Consider the following 15,703-nt stretch of genomic DNA (forward strand, 5'->3'; position numbering starts at 1 on the left):
TGGCAAGATCGATCGAGATAGGCTTTGGTTGGCTTGGCTCTGTCCCCGTCCCACCGAATCTCTGCTTTGGCTTTGTATTGTAGCCTATTGTATTTTATTGTGCTTTCCGTGTTCCGCACGCTCGGAGGGCTGTCATTTGTTAAGTGTGTTGGCTCCACTCCGTTGCTGAGCCAATTTCAACGTCTCAAAGCAATTTGAATAACTTCATCTGTTATAATGGTTTAGAATTGAAATACCAGATAATCTTGTCAAATCAGAAAATTGTTATTCTCTAATCTCCCTCTTTAGGCCTATAAATATAATTAGGCCCAGCTATTATATATATATTATCCTCATTATTATCGTTCTCTTCTTCTTCTTCTTCTTCTCCTTCTCCTTCTCCTTCTCCTTCTCCTTCTTCTTCTTCTTCTTCTTCTTCTTCTTCTTCTTCTTCTTCTTCTTCTAATATGATGTATCACCATCGTCATCATCATCATTCGTAGCGCAACTTACGGTCTTTTCTTTTTTGTTTGTTTCTTTTTCTTCTTCTTTGGTAGGCCTTAATTAAGTGTTTTACAGCCCTCGCCGCAAAATATATAGCCTAAGGTCATATGAGCTCCCGGGACACCCTAACAAACATTTTTCAGTTAGTAGGAAATTTTGAATTTTGCCCGGGTGGCGGCCGAAACCTAACTCTAATCGATTTTAAACCACCAAGGGATCTTTAACGTGCACAACTTGCACACTGGCCCTCCGTGATTTTTCGTCCTTGTCTGAGAAGGCAAGATGTGATCTTTCCTAGAAGATCAGGGGTTTTGCTGAAAGACAGCTGTAACTTACTGTAAGAGCCAAGCAGTACAAGAAAGGCTGCAGAAAGAGTCAGAAGCCCAGATGAGGGGGCAAAGAATGTGGAGGGGCGGGGAAGAGTGGAGACGAAGCAGACAGAACATTGCCTGAGAGCAGGAAATAGGAAAGGAGATGAAAGGAGACAATTTTAGAGAAGACAAATTTTCCGTCACTTCCCGGATTCGAACCCGGGACATTTGAATGACAGGCGAACACATTAAACCTCCAGGCTACGAGAGCCCCCTCAACTTATTGTCCATTGTTTTCTCAAACTAGATCTATCGAACATAGGTGCTCCAACTTTTGCACAATGACTATTGTACAAAAATGTATCACTTTGCCTTATAACAGGTCAACATTTTTGTAAACACATGCTATATTCTAGAACCACACCCCTCAATAAAAACTAATAAAATTTCCAAGTGGGTGGTTTCTACAGATTTAAAAAGGTTTACAGCTGGGGAAATAAAAAGCAAGTCTGTCATATTTATTTTCTAATCGTAACTTTATGCATGTTTCGAGAATCTTTAGTGCAAAAATGTATAGCCTATGTTAAAAAATTAATTTCTGGTAGGCTAACAAATTTTGCCACTAAAAAGTGTCACTTGTGAGTCGTGACGTAGGCCATCGCGTATGCAAAATCTGTGTGAGAAGATGGAAGTGCAGTGAACAATCCCATTTTACGCGTGGCGGAGATTTCTTGTAGTTATATAATTTGTGAAGAAACGTTTTTTAATCTAGATCTAGTTTCAATCTTTGTGGAAAGATATGATTAAGTTTAGACAAATTGACATAAACTGCTGGGCAAAGTTTGGGTGAGATCGATTCATCTGTTAAAGAGATATTTGAGGATAAGTTGCGCCACGGATTTTTGACGGCACTATATAAAGCGAATGTCCAATAAGTATCCTATACGATACGTTGCTGCATTGAAGAACAAACTGTAGATTCCAGTTTACTACATGATGAATCTCGACTCACTGATAGATCTAGATCTGGGCTAGGTCTACAATAGAAAGAAGCTTGTTTGTCTGTGTTGTTGGGGCGTGCTCAGTATAGGCGCCTGGAGCCGCCGAGGGTGTGCAAATTCTAGCATCTGCGTTTGTCGCGGCCGCGATTTTGGGCATTTTTTAGTCCGCGCACCGCGGCCGCTATTTTTGCTTTTTTTCCACCCCCCCCCCCCCCCCCCAAACCATAAAAAACAACAACAAACCAAAAAAAAAAAAAACAGAGCAAAAAAACAAACAAATCAAAACAACAAGAACAATGCAATAAAATAACACCGCCGGGTCAGGGGGAAAAAATCGAATAAAAGGGGAATAAATATCGACAATTAAAAATAAAAAAAATCGAACTTCTTTACTTTTAGAAAGAAAGTTTATTTTCACTTCCACTTCACTTCGTCGCTTTCTCGCTAATTGTTCATATCACGTTAATTTTTTTATTTTCATGTGAAATAAAAATATATGGCTTTTTCTATTTTCTGTTTCCCTCTTTGTTGAGTTTTACTTGGTTGGTGTGTTAATCTTTTTTCTTGTTATTGTTCCGATGTGTTGTTTTTCCATTATTTTTTTGTGTTTATATGTATAGCGTAAATGTCATTTAATTTGATTTTGTTCCTACTTTTTTATATATATATTATAAATATAATATATATACATATATAAATGTGTTGTTAGAACGTGTCTCCACCAAAACCGAACACTTGTACTGACACAGGCCCCTTAATGTGTAATTCCATAATTTACACGTAACATTCTGTAGGCAAAAATTATTCTTGAATTACGCACGTTAACGGTTAAAATAGCCAATCTTCGGATAGATGGACGCACGCCCTTAACATGTACTTGATAATTGTTGTGGTTGTTTATGTGCAGTTCTAATTTTGATTTAATTTAGTTGTGAAACGTTTATTTTTCACAATTTTACACTGTGTAGCTACAAATGATATTCTGGATGCTTAAAACAGACCACAAGAAATTCTGGTGCTTTAGGTTAAGTTGCCTCTATCAGCGTTTTGCTGTAGATATTATCTAGAGTAAAGTAGGGTGTCGCGTCCACCTGGTCTATTCTGTGGCGTCCGCGTCCGCTCGCTGTTTCGTTATTCATCGGTGTTGGATCGATTCGATTCCGGTCGTGTAATTAAAAAGTATAAGCAGTTTCCGTTTCATTTCGCATTTGACTTTCGTTTTTTACACGCTGTAAGTCATTATTTTCTGGTAATTAAAAATTTGTCTTCTTCATTAGCGAGTTACATTGTTATGTATTATCTTTGGTTACACCAATGATAGTACATAACAAGATGGGCCACTTCTCTCTTTGAGCCAATTAAAAAAGTGTCCTCAAAATTTGGTGGCGCCCTCTTCACAAAAGCGCACTCTTTGCGAACAGAGTTACCCTACTTGAGTTTTTAAAAATCAAAGTGAAACTAGTAAGTTTTGGGATAAATTTCGGAAGAACGTTTTTTTAAAATGGTTACGCTGACAAAAAAACTCTTCCGGAGGAAAGGGTGATGGTTTTCTTCGTTTAATTTGACTTTAGAATGAAAGGCGAGAGGTCATTAAAATTAAAAAACAACTAAAACTTCGCACTGAACGTACCCGAACTGCTGATGAACAGCAGTCGATCTGCGCACGCAAGGAGGTGCTATTCCTATTCTTCTTCTGGAAAAACGAAAGAGAGCTTCAAAACAGACTGCAGCGCCATCTGAAGCAAAGAGCATACTTCCTGCGGACACTTTTTTGGCTGAGTGGCCCATCTTGTTATTCACTATCTTTGGTAGCACTCACCGACTGAGTAGATTCAGTATGGTGAATGAGTTCACATCCTGTACAAATGCATAATATGTCATTCACTCAGCCACTTGTAGACATCTATTACCAATCAAAGGTTTATTTTTGTGAAAATTTTGTGTTTCTTAAATCCCATTAGATGTAGAGATCTAGATTTAGATCGTCTACATTATTTTCTTTTGTTTTTGTAACATTAAAAAAAACCCAAACAAAAGTCTTTCAAGTCTAGATGGCCCTTTATAGTGGCTCTGAATATGTGAAATGTGCTGACAAAAGATCTTACTGGCTTAAACCCGAGAAGTGCATGCCCACTATTTCATAACCCCCTTGTACGTACCATCCATCCACGTATTTTGAATGCATAAATTTACTTGCATTTAAATTACTGAACATTACAAACTAAAATTTTTAATAAATCTACATAAGTATAAAGATATTTGGTTGTAAATTAATAAATAGAGTCTACATGTAAATGATTTTGTCACTTTATCTAATGTCAGTGTTAATGAATGAAACATCTTAACATAGGTCTAAAGGTTTTATTCATTTTTATTTTTTACATAATGAAGAATGAGTGAGTGGATAATAATATTTAAGATGAAGAATGACAGACTGGGTGAACATAGATCTAGATTCTATGTTTAAACAACATTTATTTCTTATATTATAAGGAATTATGGGGTGGTGGTACTGACCAGACCAGGCGCGGTTCGTCCATAGAGCACGGTCGTGCAGTGACGCCCACATTTTTTAAATGTTCTATTACGAAAAGCACCCACAAACATGAAATAAAAGAAGTCAGAAACAAACACTAGCCAAATATTATATCAAAACAAGGTCCTCGCTGGCGCTGTAGCTGTTATTTCTGTGTCTATAGCGCTGTAAAACGTCTACTATGCCAAGCCAAAATCCACGCGCTTTAACTAAACGTAATAGAATATTCAACTGTGGCTATCTGACCTATAAATCGCTCTTTGGATAACCCAAGTGATGACGACACTCGTAGCGAGTTTGGCGGTACATTAATATTAGCAAGACGGCACATCTCAAATGTGCACCCACGAAAAAGCCCACAGTAGGCAGTCTAAAAATAAACGCGATAGCCTGTACACTATACAATGCCAAAATTATGTGATCCCCGGAGCAATCCAGCGGAGTGCTCAAGTGAATTGTGATTGGTTCATTGTCTTGTCACTATTTTAAGCGACTCTGTGACCGTGGACCTGAGGGAGGTGAACGTGACATACTTAAGTCACCGCCCTATGAGTTGTGCCTTTGAATGGTTTTGTAGTGGAGTGGTGAAAGTTATTACTCAAGTGTTCAGATCCAATGCAGGATATAGAAATTGATGTTACGCTAACAAACAGATTTAGTTTTAGAAATCAAAGCTACAAGTAAAAAAAATGAAAATAAAACCATAAGGTCCTCCTTCACCAACCTAGAGATCCTACCATCCGATTTACTATGCCCTTGACTATCTTCAACCTGCTGTTGCTTAATTGTGCACGCCCACTTTTTAGCCCCACGAGCCACCCCTGGACCAGACCTAGTGGACGCATTCACCAGCAAAGTGGATGCGTCACCAGACCAAAGTGGACGCATATAAAATGCAATGTAGAATGAAGTCTATTTAAAAGCATACAGAGATGATAAGTAAGTCTGGTGATGCGTCCAATTCTGCCGGTCACGCCGAAACTTTCAAAATTTGGATCGATACGAAAATAGCCGAATTATGGCTTTCTAAAGGCATGAAGGTGGACGCGCACCTGACTTTAACGGTACTTCCGTGTTGCCCGTGTGGTCTGCATTTGAGCTAACTCGAAAGGTCTCCAAATTACGACATGCGCAAAATAAACCCCAAAACAAAACAAAACAAAAGCAACCCACTAGAACTGCTCCACTCTTTTGATTTGGGGATATTGATGAACAAAGACGCTATTGCTCTCACCTTGTCAAGCTGCCAGCCTTGTTTGGCGAGTTCACACCTTATTGACTCGAGGACACATTGAGTGGGGAAGGTCCGGGTGAAGGTCGCACACACAGGCTTGTAGCCTACTCCATGGTACAGCGGCGTTTCTTCAAGGCGTCACAGGACGCAGACATAGCGCCACCCACGTACATAGCCAGGAGAACCAACACTAGCCACTTCATGATGCTGATGACGACATGGGTGTTTGACAAGTTAGTTATTGAATTCTTTCTGAATGGATTTTACCTATTCTAGACACACGTAGTTCATTTAGAAGGCTGAACTTACAGTTTGGGGTTTCATTTATCTAATTTTCGCTTGACCGAACCCGTAAGTGACCAATAGGGTTGAAAGAGAATAGGACACAATTATATACAATCTAAAGAAATGATGTCACCCTGTTCAAATTAGTTTGTGGATTACGTCATGTATTATTGATGCTTGTTAACAGTGGTGAGGTAAAATGCGTGAAATATGCTCCAAAAATTATTCATACCACTCCCTCCTCCCCCTCACCTCCGGTTTTGCCATTGTAATTGAATCTATTTGTACTGAATTTAAGATTTCACGAATGCTTTGTATTTAAAGTATGAAGGGCTTGAAATTTGTTACAAACATTGGTATTTCGGTTAACGCGATAGGAATCTGAGACCGAAAAAAATGTTTGCTTCTGTACGAGTACGAGTTCATGTGAAGTGGATCAGATTTTGATTTAAAAAAGAAAAACGTATTGAAACCGATGCTTTCCTTAAAAAACATTAAACATGCCGTTACTTCGTTCTTAGCATTTGTTACTTCATTGTTAGTATTTCTTAAATGTTATTGCTATGACAAACTTCAATATTAAAATTTTTTTTAAAAATCCAGGAGTGTTCCTCTTAAATGGACCTCATTCATAGGCCTTTATCTAAGGGGGCAAATATGGAAAACACTTATTTGCCAAGACAGAAGACACGAGAATATAAAATTAAAATGTGTGAGGGGGTTGGGTGAGGTTGGGGGGGGGGGGGGGGGGTGACCTTATTAGTCATTTCAATTAACATCGAATTCTTTAGTTATCCCTTGCATTTGATCATTTATGAACAATAGAAACGGTTTAAGTTCAGGCTCAATGTAACAGCTACGGTGGGAAGGCGGTACTACTCAAAAAGCTTTATCTTCATTTATGCGCCATTCCTCTGTGGGACATTGTCAAAGATATCGGCAATAAAAATTCAGAGGATGTAGGTTCAGACGCTCATTCTGTTGATTTAAAATAATTTATGTCTCCCTGACAGCTTTCAAATTTTAATTGCACGAAAGTCTCCCCCATATGAGAATAGTTGGGACTGGAGCCTGGGAAAGGATTTGGAGGGTGGTAAACCAGTTGCAGACTTCTGTGAAAGTTAGGAGGTTACGGGTGTTAGTGTTAGGAATTTTTTCTAATACTTGTACTGAAGAGTTATAGATTTCGATTAATTGTCAGAACAGTATACTGTTCAGAACTGCGTCTGTTTAAAACAATAACTAAAATGATTGGTACTAGAGTTTTATTGGCAAGTCAAGATGCGAGGCCTTCCAAAAAGTGCCTGATCAGCACCACTCAAACTCAATGAGCCAGCTACAAATGATGGGTTTTAGGTTTAGGAGGTGAAATGCCGGGTAGCAGTAGTAGCGAAATGAATGCCATGTGAACACACGAGTCTTTAATCGGTAAATGGAGAGCAGAAGCATCGACACGTTAAGATTTTTTTTTTAGAAGAAAGAAAGGGGCTTTACGTTTGCAGGAGGCGTACATAATATTTTGCAACGAAAAAAAAGAAAGAAAAAAAAGAAAGAAAAAAAAGAAAGAAAATGCTCAAAACAGAAATAAATTTGCGCCAAACATGCCTCTGCCAACATGACCAGTCTCACCTGTTTCGGAGAATTACCGGTACTGGGTTCCGTCTAGGACAAGAGTATGTTCTCCACTGTCCAGGTTCCCGTCTTTATACACACTGACAAACGTAAATGTCTCGTTGGGTGAATCCACAGTACACTTTAGCTTCAGCTCATCTCATTTATTTGAGATCATCAGATGACAATCTGCCTTGCACACTGCGGATAATGAGCAAGGCCAGTAGGCCTACTAAACTTAGTTATTGCTCTTTGTCCTTTGTATACAGTTGTAATCTTTCTCCAATTTGACGAAATAAATAAAAGACAATGATCTAAGGGTGTAATGAAGGTGTCGGTGAGTGACCTCAGAGTACTTACCAACCCAAAGCCCACAGAAATCGTTATACTTTCCTCTGTTGTACATATTAATAAAACTTAATAGACATCACTAGGGTCTCTACGAGCGTTTGTGAGATTTAATTGTTACTATCCCGCCCAAATCACACCAATAACCAGTGACTACCCACGGTGTTATTATCAAAAGTACTTGTCTCACTAAGGCTGTCCTGTACAAGCCCCCCCCCCCCCCCCAACCCCTATGTCTGCCCTCTTTCATCGTCGACATTACGTTCTTTTTGAATGAGCATGCATCGGGCAGCGCCCCCCCCAAAAAAAAAGAAGAGAATAAATTGATAAATGAATAAAATACAAATGAATTTAATTTTAAAAACTAAATTAATCTATATTAAATTTAAATGGAAACAAAATGAATCTTCAGTGTCGAATCAAAATTTCTAAAATCTCAAATGCAGTGTTGTTGTAAGCGTGTTTAGCGCCTCATCAATATGCACACACTCATCACATTGTTTAGCCCCAACCTGTCCCCGTGGTTTTATGCACCCCACATAATTTAGCAAAATTTGATTATTTTTAGCCTAATTTCTGATTATTTTCCTTTATCATTCTTTGTTAAAATTAACAGAATCGCATAATTGCACATTCTTTGGACTCAGTTTGCATAATTTCAGAATTTTTTTGGCGTAAAACGACGGGGTCAGCCTAACAGAGACGACCTTAGTATAAGTCACAGCGGGAGATCCCGCTCTTTAAATTGCCATGCGTGTACTGAGTTGACAGGATAGTCAGCTACTACTTTGTATTCGTTCCCGACAGGCCACCTGTACAAACGGCCACTCCATTTTTTTTCTATATATAATTTAACTGTGTAAAACTGTCACCTGTCCAACTCGGCTTCGGCCACCTTATTTTATCAACCCAGAGTCAAATGTACCTGTCTCATGCGGCCAGGCGGGGTCTCTATAACTATAATCGCCCAATGCTCTTTCATAAATTCTAAATCGGCCTCTGGCGCTGTGGACAGGCCGTCATAATCCATTCACCTGTCGTTATTGTTAATCCCTCCAATGAATGTTTACCAAAGTTGACCAATGGGTAACAATACATTTTCAACTGCTTGTGAGGGAAGTGTGTGTTCGTCATAAACTATAAGCCCCGCCCACAACTCATACAAATTGTGCGTGAAGTGACTGGTCACTGTTTTGTTTACCTCATATGTAACAAAGTAACAATGGACGTTGAAGTGAACTTGTTACAGAAGCGTCGCTCCTTCTTCGAGTGGTGGTGACCCAGTGTTTGTTTTACAATGACACTTGGTCTTCATCGTCTTACATTCATTATTTTATCCATGCACATAACAATCAGCAATCAAAAAGCTAAGAAAAGAAAACAACAACAAACAAACAAACCAACAAAGCAACAACAACAACAAACCCCTCTTACACTCCTCCACATCCCTCCCCCTTTTCAAAAGAAAACAAAAAGCCCTTTCGAATTCGGTTTACGACAGTCCTTAGCCTGGATCAGCCCCAGTTCGGACTTCAGAAGGGAATGGTTTACTTTCTTCACTTTGATCAGTGCTGCCAAAGACAGCCACCTGTGTTATACGGCCACTTTTCTCCATGACAACGGTTGGCCATTTTACTATTTTACACATGTTCGACTATATTATTATTATTATTATTATTATTATTATTATTATTATTATTTATCTGTTGGTGATTGGCGGGTGCTCTGGTTTGGTTTGCTCCTTCTTTCCTATAAGAAGTCTGTCGTCTCTATCTCCTTTCCTTCCAGGGGCGGCTCGTGACGCTAAAAAGTGGGCGTTCACAATTAAGCTATTGCAGGTTGACGATAGTCAAGGGCATAGTAAATGAGATGGTGTATCATTTTAGGATCTTTGGGTTAGTGAGGGAGGACCTCGTGCTTTTATTGTCATTCTTTTTACTTGTGGCTTTGACTTCTAGAACTAACTCTGTTTGTTAGTTAAACGTCAATTTCATTCATCCTGCATTAGAACTGAACACTCAAGTAATAACTTTCACCACTCAACTAACAAAACCCTTCAAATGCACAATTTTCATAGGAAGGTAACTTATGTACGTCACGTTCACCTCTTTCAGGTTCAGGGTCACAGAGTCACTTAAAACAGGGTCTTGTGGCAAGACAATGAACTATGAATCAATCCCAATTCACTTACACACTCTGCTGGATTGCTCCAGGGCTCACATAGTTTTGGCATAGAATAGTGTACAGTTTATCGCGTTTATATTTAGACTGCCTACTGTGGTCTATGTTTCGGCACTATTCGACAGGAGCACATTTGAGATGTGCCGTGTTATTAATATCAATGCACCGCCAAACTCGCTACGAGTGTCGTCATCGCTTGGGTTATCCCAAAAGAGCGATTTATATGTTAGGTTACCACTGTTGAATATTCTCTTCTGTTTTAGTTAAAGAGCGTGGACTCTGGCAAGGCATAGAAGATGTTTTACGGTGCTATAGACACAGAAATGACAATTACGGCGCTAGCAAGGATCTTATTTTGATGTAATATTATTTTGGTTAGTGTTTGTTTCTGGCTTCCTTTATTTTATTATAGCGGGTGCTTTTTATTATAGAAAATTTAAAAATTCGGGGCGGCAATACACGACTTTGCTCTATGAACGAACCGCGCCTGATCCCATTGTAATATTATTTAACCTTCGGAGAAATGTAAGTAGAACTGCTGATAGGCCTAGTATGCGATTTCAGAGCTCTGGATAGTGTAACAAATTAAATAACATTGAGATCTGATCTTTTTATGTGACTTTCAAAAGCATTTCAGTAACCTGCGCAAATTATTATTATTATTATTATTATTATTATTATTATTATTATTATTATTATTATTATTATTATTATTATTATTATTATTATTATTATTATTATTTTCAATTTTCCCTCCAATGAATGTTTACTCAAGTTGACCCCCCCCCCCCCTTTTCAAAAGAAAACAAAAAGCCCTTTCAGATTCGGTCTACGACAGTCCTTAGCCTAAATTAGCCCTGGTTCGGACTTCAGAAGGGAATGGTTTACTTTCTTCATTTTGATCAGTCCTGCCAAAGACAGCCACCTGTGTTATATGGCCACTTTTCTCCATGACAGTGGTTGGCCGTTTTGCTATTTTACGCTTGTTCGAGTGTATTTTTATTATTTTTATTATTATTATTATTATTATTATTATTATTATTATTATTACTATTATTATTATTATTATTATTATTATTATTATTATTACTATTATTATTATTATTATTATTATTATTATTATTATTATTATTATTATTATTATTATTATTATTATCATTATTATTTATCTGTGGTTGATTGGCGGGTGCTCTAGTGTGGTTTGCGCCTTCTTTCCTTTTAGAAATCTATCGTCTCTATCTCCCCTCCTTCTTTTTGTGTTTGTTACTCTCTTGTAACACTTATAATCTTCTGCATTTATATGACTTTAGTGTGTTGCAAGTGCAGTAAAACTCTTACTAAAGCTAAAACAAATTTTTTATTTTTTTTAAATTTTGGCTGAGGGGAGGGGAAGTAGGCCGCTCGATTCTCTGACATTCGTAAAGAATGTTATCTCGATGATGAAAACGAAAGAAAGCACACCTACACCTGTATATGGAGAGGGGCTTGTATAGGAATGCCTTAGTGACACAAGTAACGATAAAATCTTACAAATTGGCATATATAAAGATCCTAGTGATGTCTATTTAGCGTAATTCGCTATGTACAATAGAGAAAAGTATAACGATTCATGTTGGATTTGAGATGGGAAGTTCACGGAGATCACTTACTGACACGTTCATTACCCTCTGAGCTCATTACCTTTTACTCATTTGTAAAATCGCAGAACGATCTTTGTATATTTTTTTCAGGATCAAAGGACAAAAAGTTAAGCAACCAGAACTAGTACTAGCCATGTTCATTATCTGCAATGTGTAATGTAGATTGTCATCTGATGATCTCAAATAAATGAGATGAACTGAAGCTAATGTGTACTGTGGATTCACTCAACGATACATTTACGTCTGTCAGTGTGTATAAAGACGGGAACCTGGACAGTGGAGAACATACTCTTGTCCTAGACGGAACCCAGTACCGGTACATCTCCTAAACAGGTGAGACTGATCATGTTAGTAATGTGTGTGTGTGTGTGTGTGTGTGTGTGTGTGTGTGTGTGTGTGTGTGTATGTGTGTGTGTGTGTGTGTGTTAGTAGAAGCCCGTAGGGCGCAAATATATTGCCGTTTTTAGCTTTTATCGACGCAAAAAATTATGTACGCTTCCTGCAAACAAAATTCTTTTTGAAAAAGATAGATAACATGTCGACATATCAGTGTTAATCTAAGCGTTAATACATTTTTAAAGCAAACAATAAATGAGCACTTGTTTATCGTTTTGTTTAAGTTTAAGGAGAGTACTTTGTATTTATTTAAGAACGTTTCAAATCAAACCTGGATCACTTCAGATGAACTCACACCCAAGCAAAAATTACTTCTTGGTCTCAGATTCATATTGCGTTAACCAAAATACCAATGCCTGTAACAAATTTCACGCCCAGCATACTTTAAATACAAAGCATTCATGCAATCATAATTCCAGTACAAATAGATTCAATTATTCTGGCATCTGCGTTTATCGCGGCCGCGACACGCGAATGGCGGCCGTGATTTTTTGCATTTTTTGGTTTGCGAATCGCTGCCGCGGTTTTTGTACTTTTCAACATAAAAAAGCTATTTCATAACAATATTAGACATATATTTTGATAATTTTAAGGTGTTCATGTATGGTTATTTTCATGCGAAGAATGTAGGTACATTACATACTATAATATTGCTGTTTGTCTTATATTTTTCCTTCTTTGTTGTGTTTAAATTTTGTTGGTGTGTTAATTTTTTAAAAATTGTTCTGATGTGTGGTTGTTGTTTTTTGTGGGTTTTTTTTGGTGTATACCCATTGTATAGCATAGTGATCATTTAATGTGATGTTGTTCCTACATTAAAGAGAGAAAAAAAAGTAAAAATGTGTTATGTTAAAGTTAGAGCGTGTCTCCACCCAAAACCGAATGCTGACACTGGCATGCCCCTTGTGTGTGGTTCCAAAATTCACATGCTAATATTAATATCCTGCACTTTTTCTTGAATAACACACGTTTAATTTTAAAGCGGCCAATCTTCGGATAGGTAGACGCATGCCCTTATTTGTTATTTTTTGTGGTTGTTTATGTGCTGTTCTAATTTTTTTATTTCATTTTCATACTGTTGTGGAACCTTTGTTTTGTGTGCGACAAATGATATTCTAGATACCTAAAACAGAGCACAATAAATTCTGGTGCTTTGGACTAAGTCACCTCTATCAACGTATTATTGCAATATGTACGTCGTCACGGAGAGTTGAAAGCTTGAAAATTAAAGGCAACTTTTATGGCAACTTTTGCCATTTTTGTGGCAACTTTTGGCAACTTTTGGACCAAAAAAATGGGAACAAACGCAGATGCTAGATTATTTTACAAATGCGGAACCGGAGGTAGGGTAGGGGTGGTATGAGTAATTAAATTTCCTGTCCAAATTTAACGCTTTTTACGTCCCTGTTAACACGTATCTCTGATACACGAGGTTATCCATAAACTAATTTGAGTAGGGTGACATCATTTCTTTTGATTTATAACTTTATGTCCAATTCTCTGTCAAACATGTCGGTTACCCACGGGTTCGCTTAAGCCAAAAATAGACAAATGAAAACCCAAACTGTAAGTTCAGCCTTCGAAATGACCTAGGCGTGTCTTGAATAGGTGATTAGCATTCATAATCTTTCAATAACTAACTTGCCAAACACCCATGTCGTCATCAGCATCATGAAGTGGCTAGTGTTGGTTCTCCTGGCTGTGTACGTGGGTGGCGCTATGTCTGCGTCCTGTGACACCATGAAGAAACGCCGCTGTACCAGGGAGTACAAACCTGTGTGTGCGACCTTCACCCGGACCTTCCCCACTCAATGTGTCCTCGAGTCAATGAGGTGTAAACTCGCCAAACAAGGCTGGCAATTTGACGAGGTGAGAGCAGCTGCCTATTGTTTTTCTTTGTCGTCAAATTGAGAGAATTTGGAAAAGTTCTAGGGTTGTTACGTATGACGTCATTTTGGAGACCTTCCGAGTTAGCTCAGGTGTAGATCGCACTAATGACTAGGAAGTTATTTGTTTTTACAAAGGCAGAAACGGCCATGACTTTATTTGTGCACTGAAATTTGGAATCATAAACTGCAAGCACTAGTTCAAACACAAGCACTCCACCCCTCTTTCCCTCTCCACAGCCCCGCCCCTCATTTCCTGACAAGAAGAAGATGACAAGTCCTAATCGTAATTTTCTCACTGTTGATCCACAGATTTTGTCCAAAAGAGACTGCTGTCAGCGGCCAATAACCTCTGAATTCCATTACGTATGTGGATCTGACGGTGAAGTGTACATGAATCCTATGGGCATGGAAGTCGCGGCTTGCGAAAAGAGAGACTATATCAAGTCCGTGCCTCTCTCCAACTGCCCAAATATCCATCGCCCTCCTGGCACTCTCGATAACCCTGCCCCCATGCCTATGCCTGAACTTCTCCCATGGGTAGGTGTCATGTACTAGACGGTGACGCAAGCGCGCTTGGAATAAAGTATCAGAACCGTCACGAAATTCACGTCCTTGTGTTTGTTTCTTTGTTTTGTTGTTGTTGTTGTTGTTTGTTGTTGTTGTTTTTTTCAAATGCATCTTGTCACAAATATCTTGAAATAGAATTAAATAGTTGTTGTATATCAGCTATGAATCGCAGTATTTGAGTCAATGAAGTTGGATTGGTATGGTATAACTCTTTTGAAAAATGTGTATACATGTATAATATTAATATATTTATCTATGACCGTATTATGGACTTAACGTCCTTCTCTGAAAGTATGGAGCTAAGTGATACCTGGATACCTGGAGGCGTCATCTCTCACTCAAAGGTTGATGTGTAATGATTTTCCATCCTAAAAATGTGAATTATTGATTTCAAAACTGAATTTTTTGGTTGTGAATTTTTAAAAAAAGTTCTAGCATTCCGACAAAGTAAAACCAAGCAGTGCTGTGAACTACACATAACGTGAAAACAATTACCTTGAGTCCCGCTGTCTCACGCGTTCATATGACCTTATGCAGTTGCGAGCACCATACAACTCTTACCAAACTACCAAATTGAATACTGGTATGCACCAGTGGCGTAGGGCCTGCAACTTCAGCGCCACCTGTTGTTGTTTTTTTCATCAAAATAGTCTGCCTTAAATCAAAACAAAATAATCTTTGTCCAACTTCAGAAGTAAAATGTAGATCTATTGTGGCGACACAATGCAATCTTGCTTTACAATTTCTTTAAGACTTGAATTATGATCATTTATAAGAATGTCTGGCAGACTCAAACGGTCCTTGTCTCTTCTTAGTGAAATCAAACAACAACAGCTAGTTGTTTCTCCATCATCTGGGTCCTTGAAATACGACGACTGGTGCCAGATTGTTACATTTCTTACATGAAAGTTTGATTCTGACTACTGACTCATGACTGCAAAGAGCTGACAAAATTGACATCTTATATATATTGTGGGTCCCTGTAGTTGTGGTGGGCGAATTGTAAGTTAGAGAAAGTAAATAAACTCGCTTCCGAAGAGGATGCATCAAAGAAATCTCATGGTTACCAAGCCTTTATTCCGAATAAAACTGTATTAAATCATGCTGTTTAAAACATGTGCTTGAACATCGCTTCTGATTTGGACATTGACGACAGTGATGTCTATTACTATTATTATTATTATTACATGTATTATTATTATTATTTTTAATATCTATTTG

At 38.1% G+C, this 15,703-nt stretch overlaps 1 protein-coding gene across 1 annotated transcript; it reads left to right on the top strand.

Annotated features, from left to right (window-relative positions):
* Positions 1-3,005: 3,005 nt before the first annotated feature.
* Positions 3,006-14,522, top strand: LOC101862176 (four-domain proteases inhibitor-like). The gene is made up of 3 exons (XM_013081430.2): positions 3,006-3,026; positions 13,694-13,895; positions 14,225-14,522. The coding sequence occupies exons 2-3, from the start codon at positions 13,698-13,700 to the stop codon at positions 14,468-14,470; spliced, it is 444 nt and encodes a 147-aa protein (XP_012936884.1). The 5' UTR covers positions 3,006-3,026; positions 13,694-13,697; the 3' UTR covers positions 14,471-14,522.
* Positions 14,523-15,703: the final 1,181 nt, after the last annotated feature.

This window comes from Aplysia californica, unplaced genomic scaffold, assembly GCF_000002075.1.
Source record: "Aplysia californica isolate F4 #8 unplaced genomic scaffold, AplCal3.0 scaffold00130, whole genome shotgun sequence".
Taxonomy (NCBI): Eukaryota; Metazoa; Mollusca; class Gastropoda; order Aplysiida; family Aplysiidae; genus Aplysia; species Aplysia californica.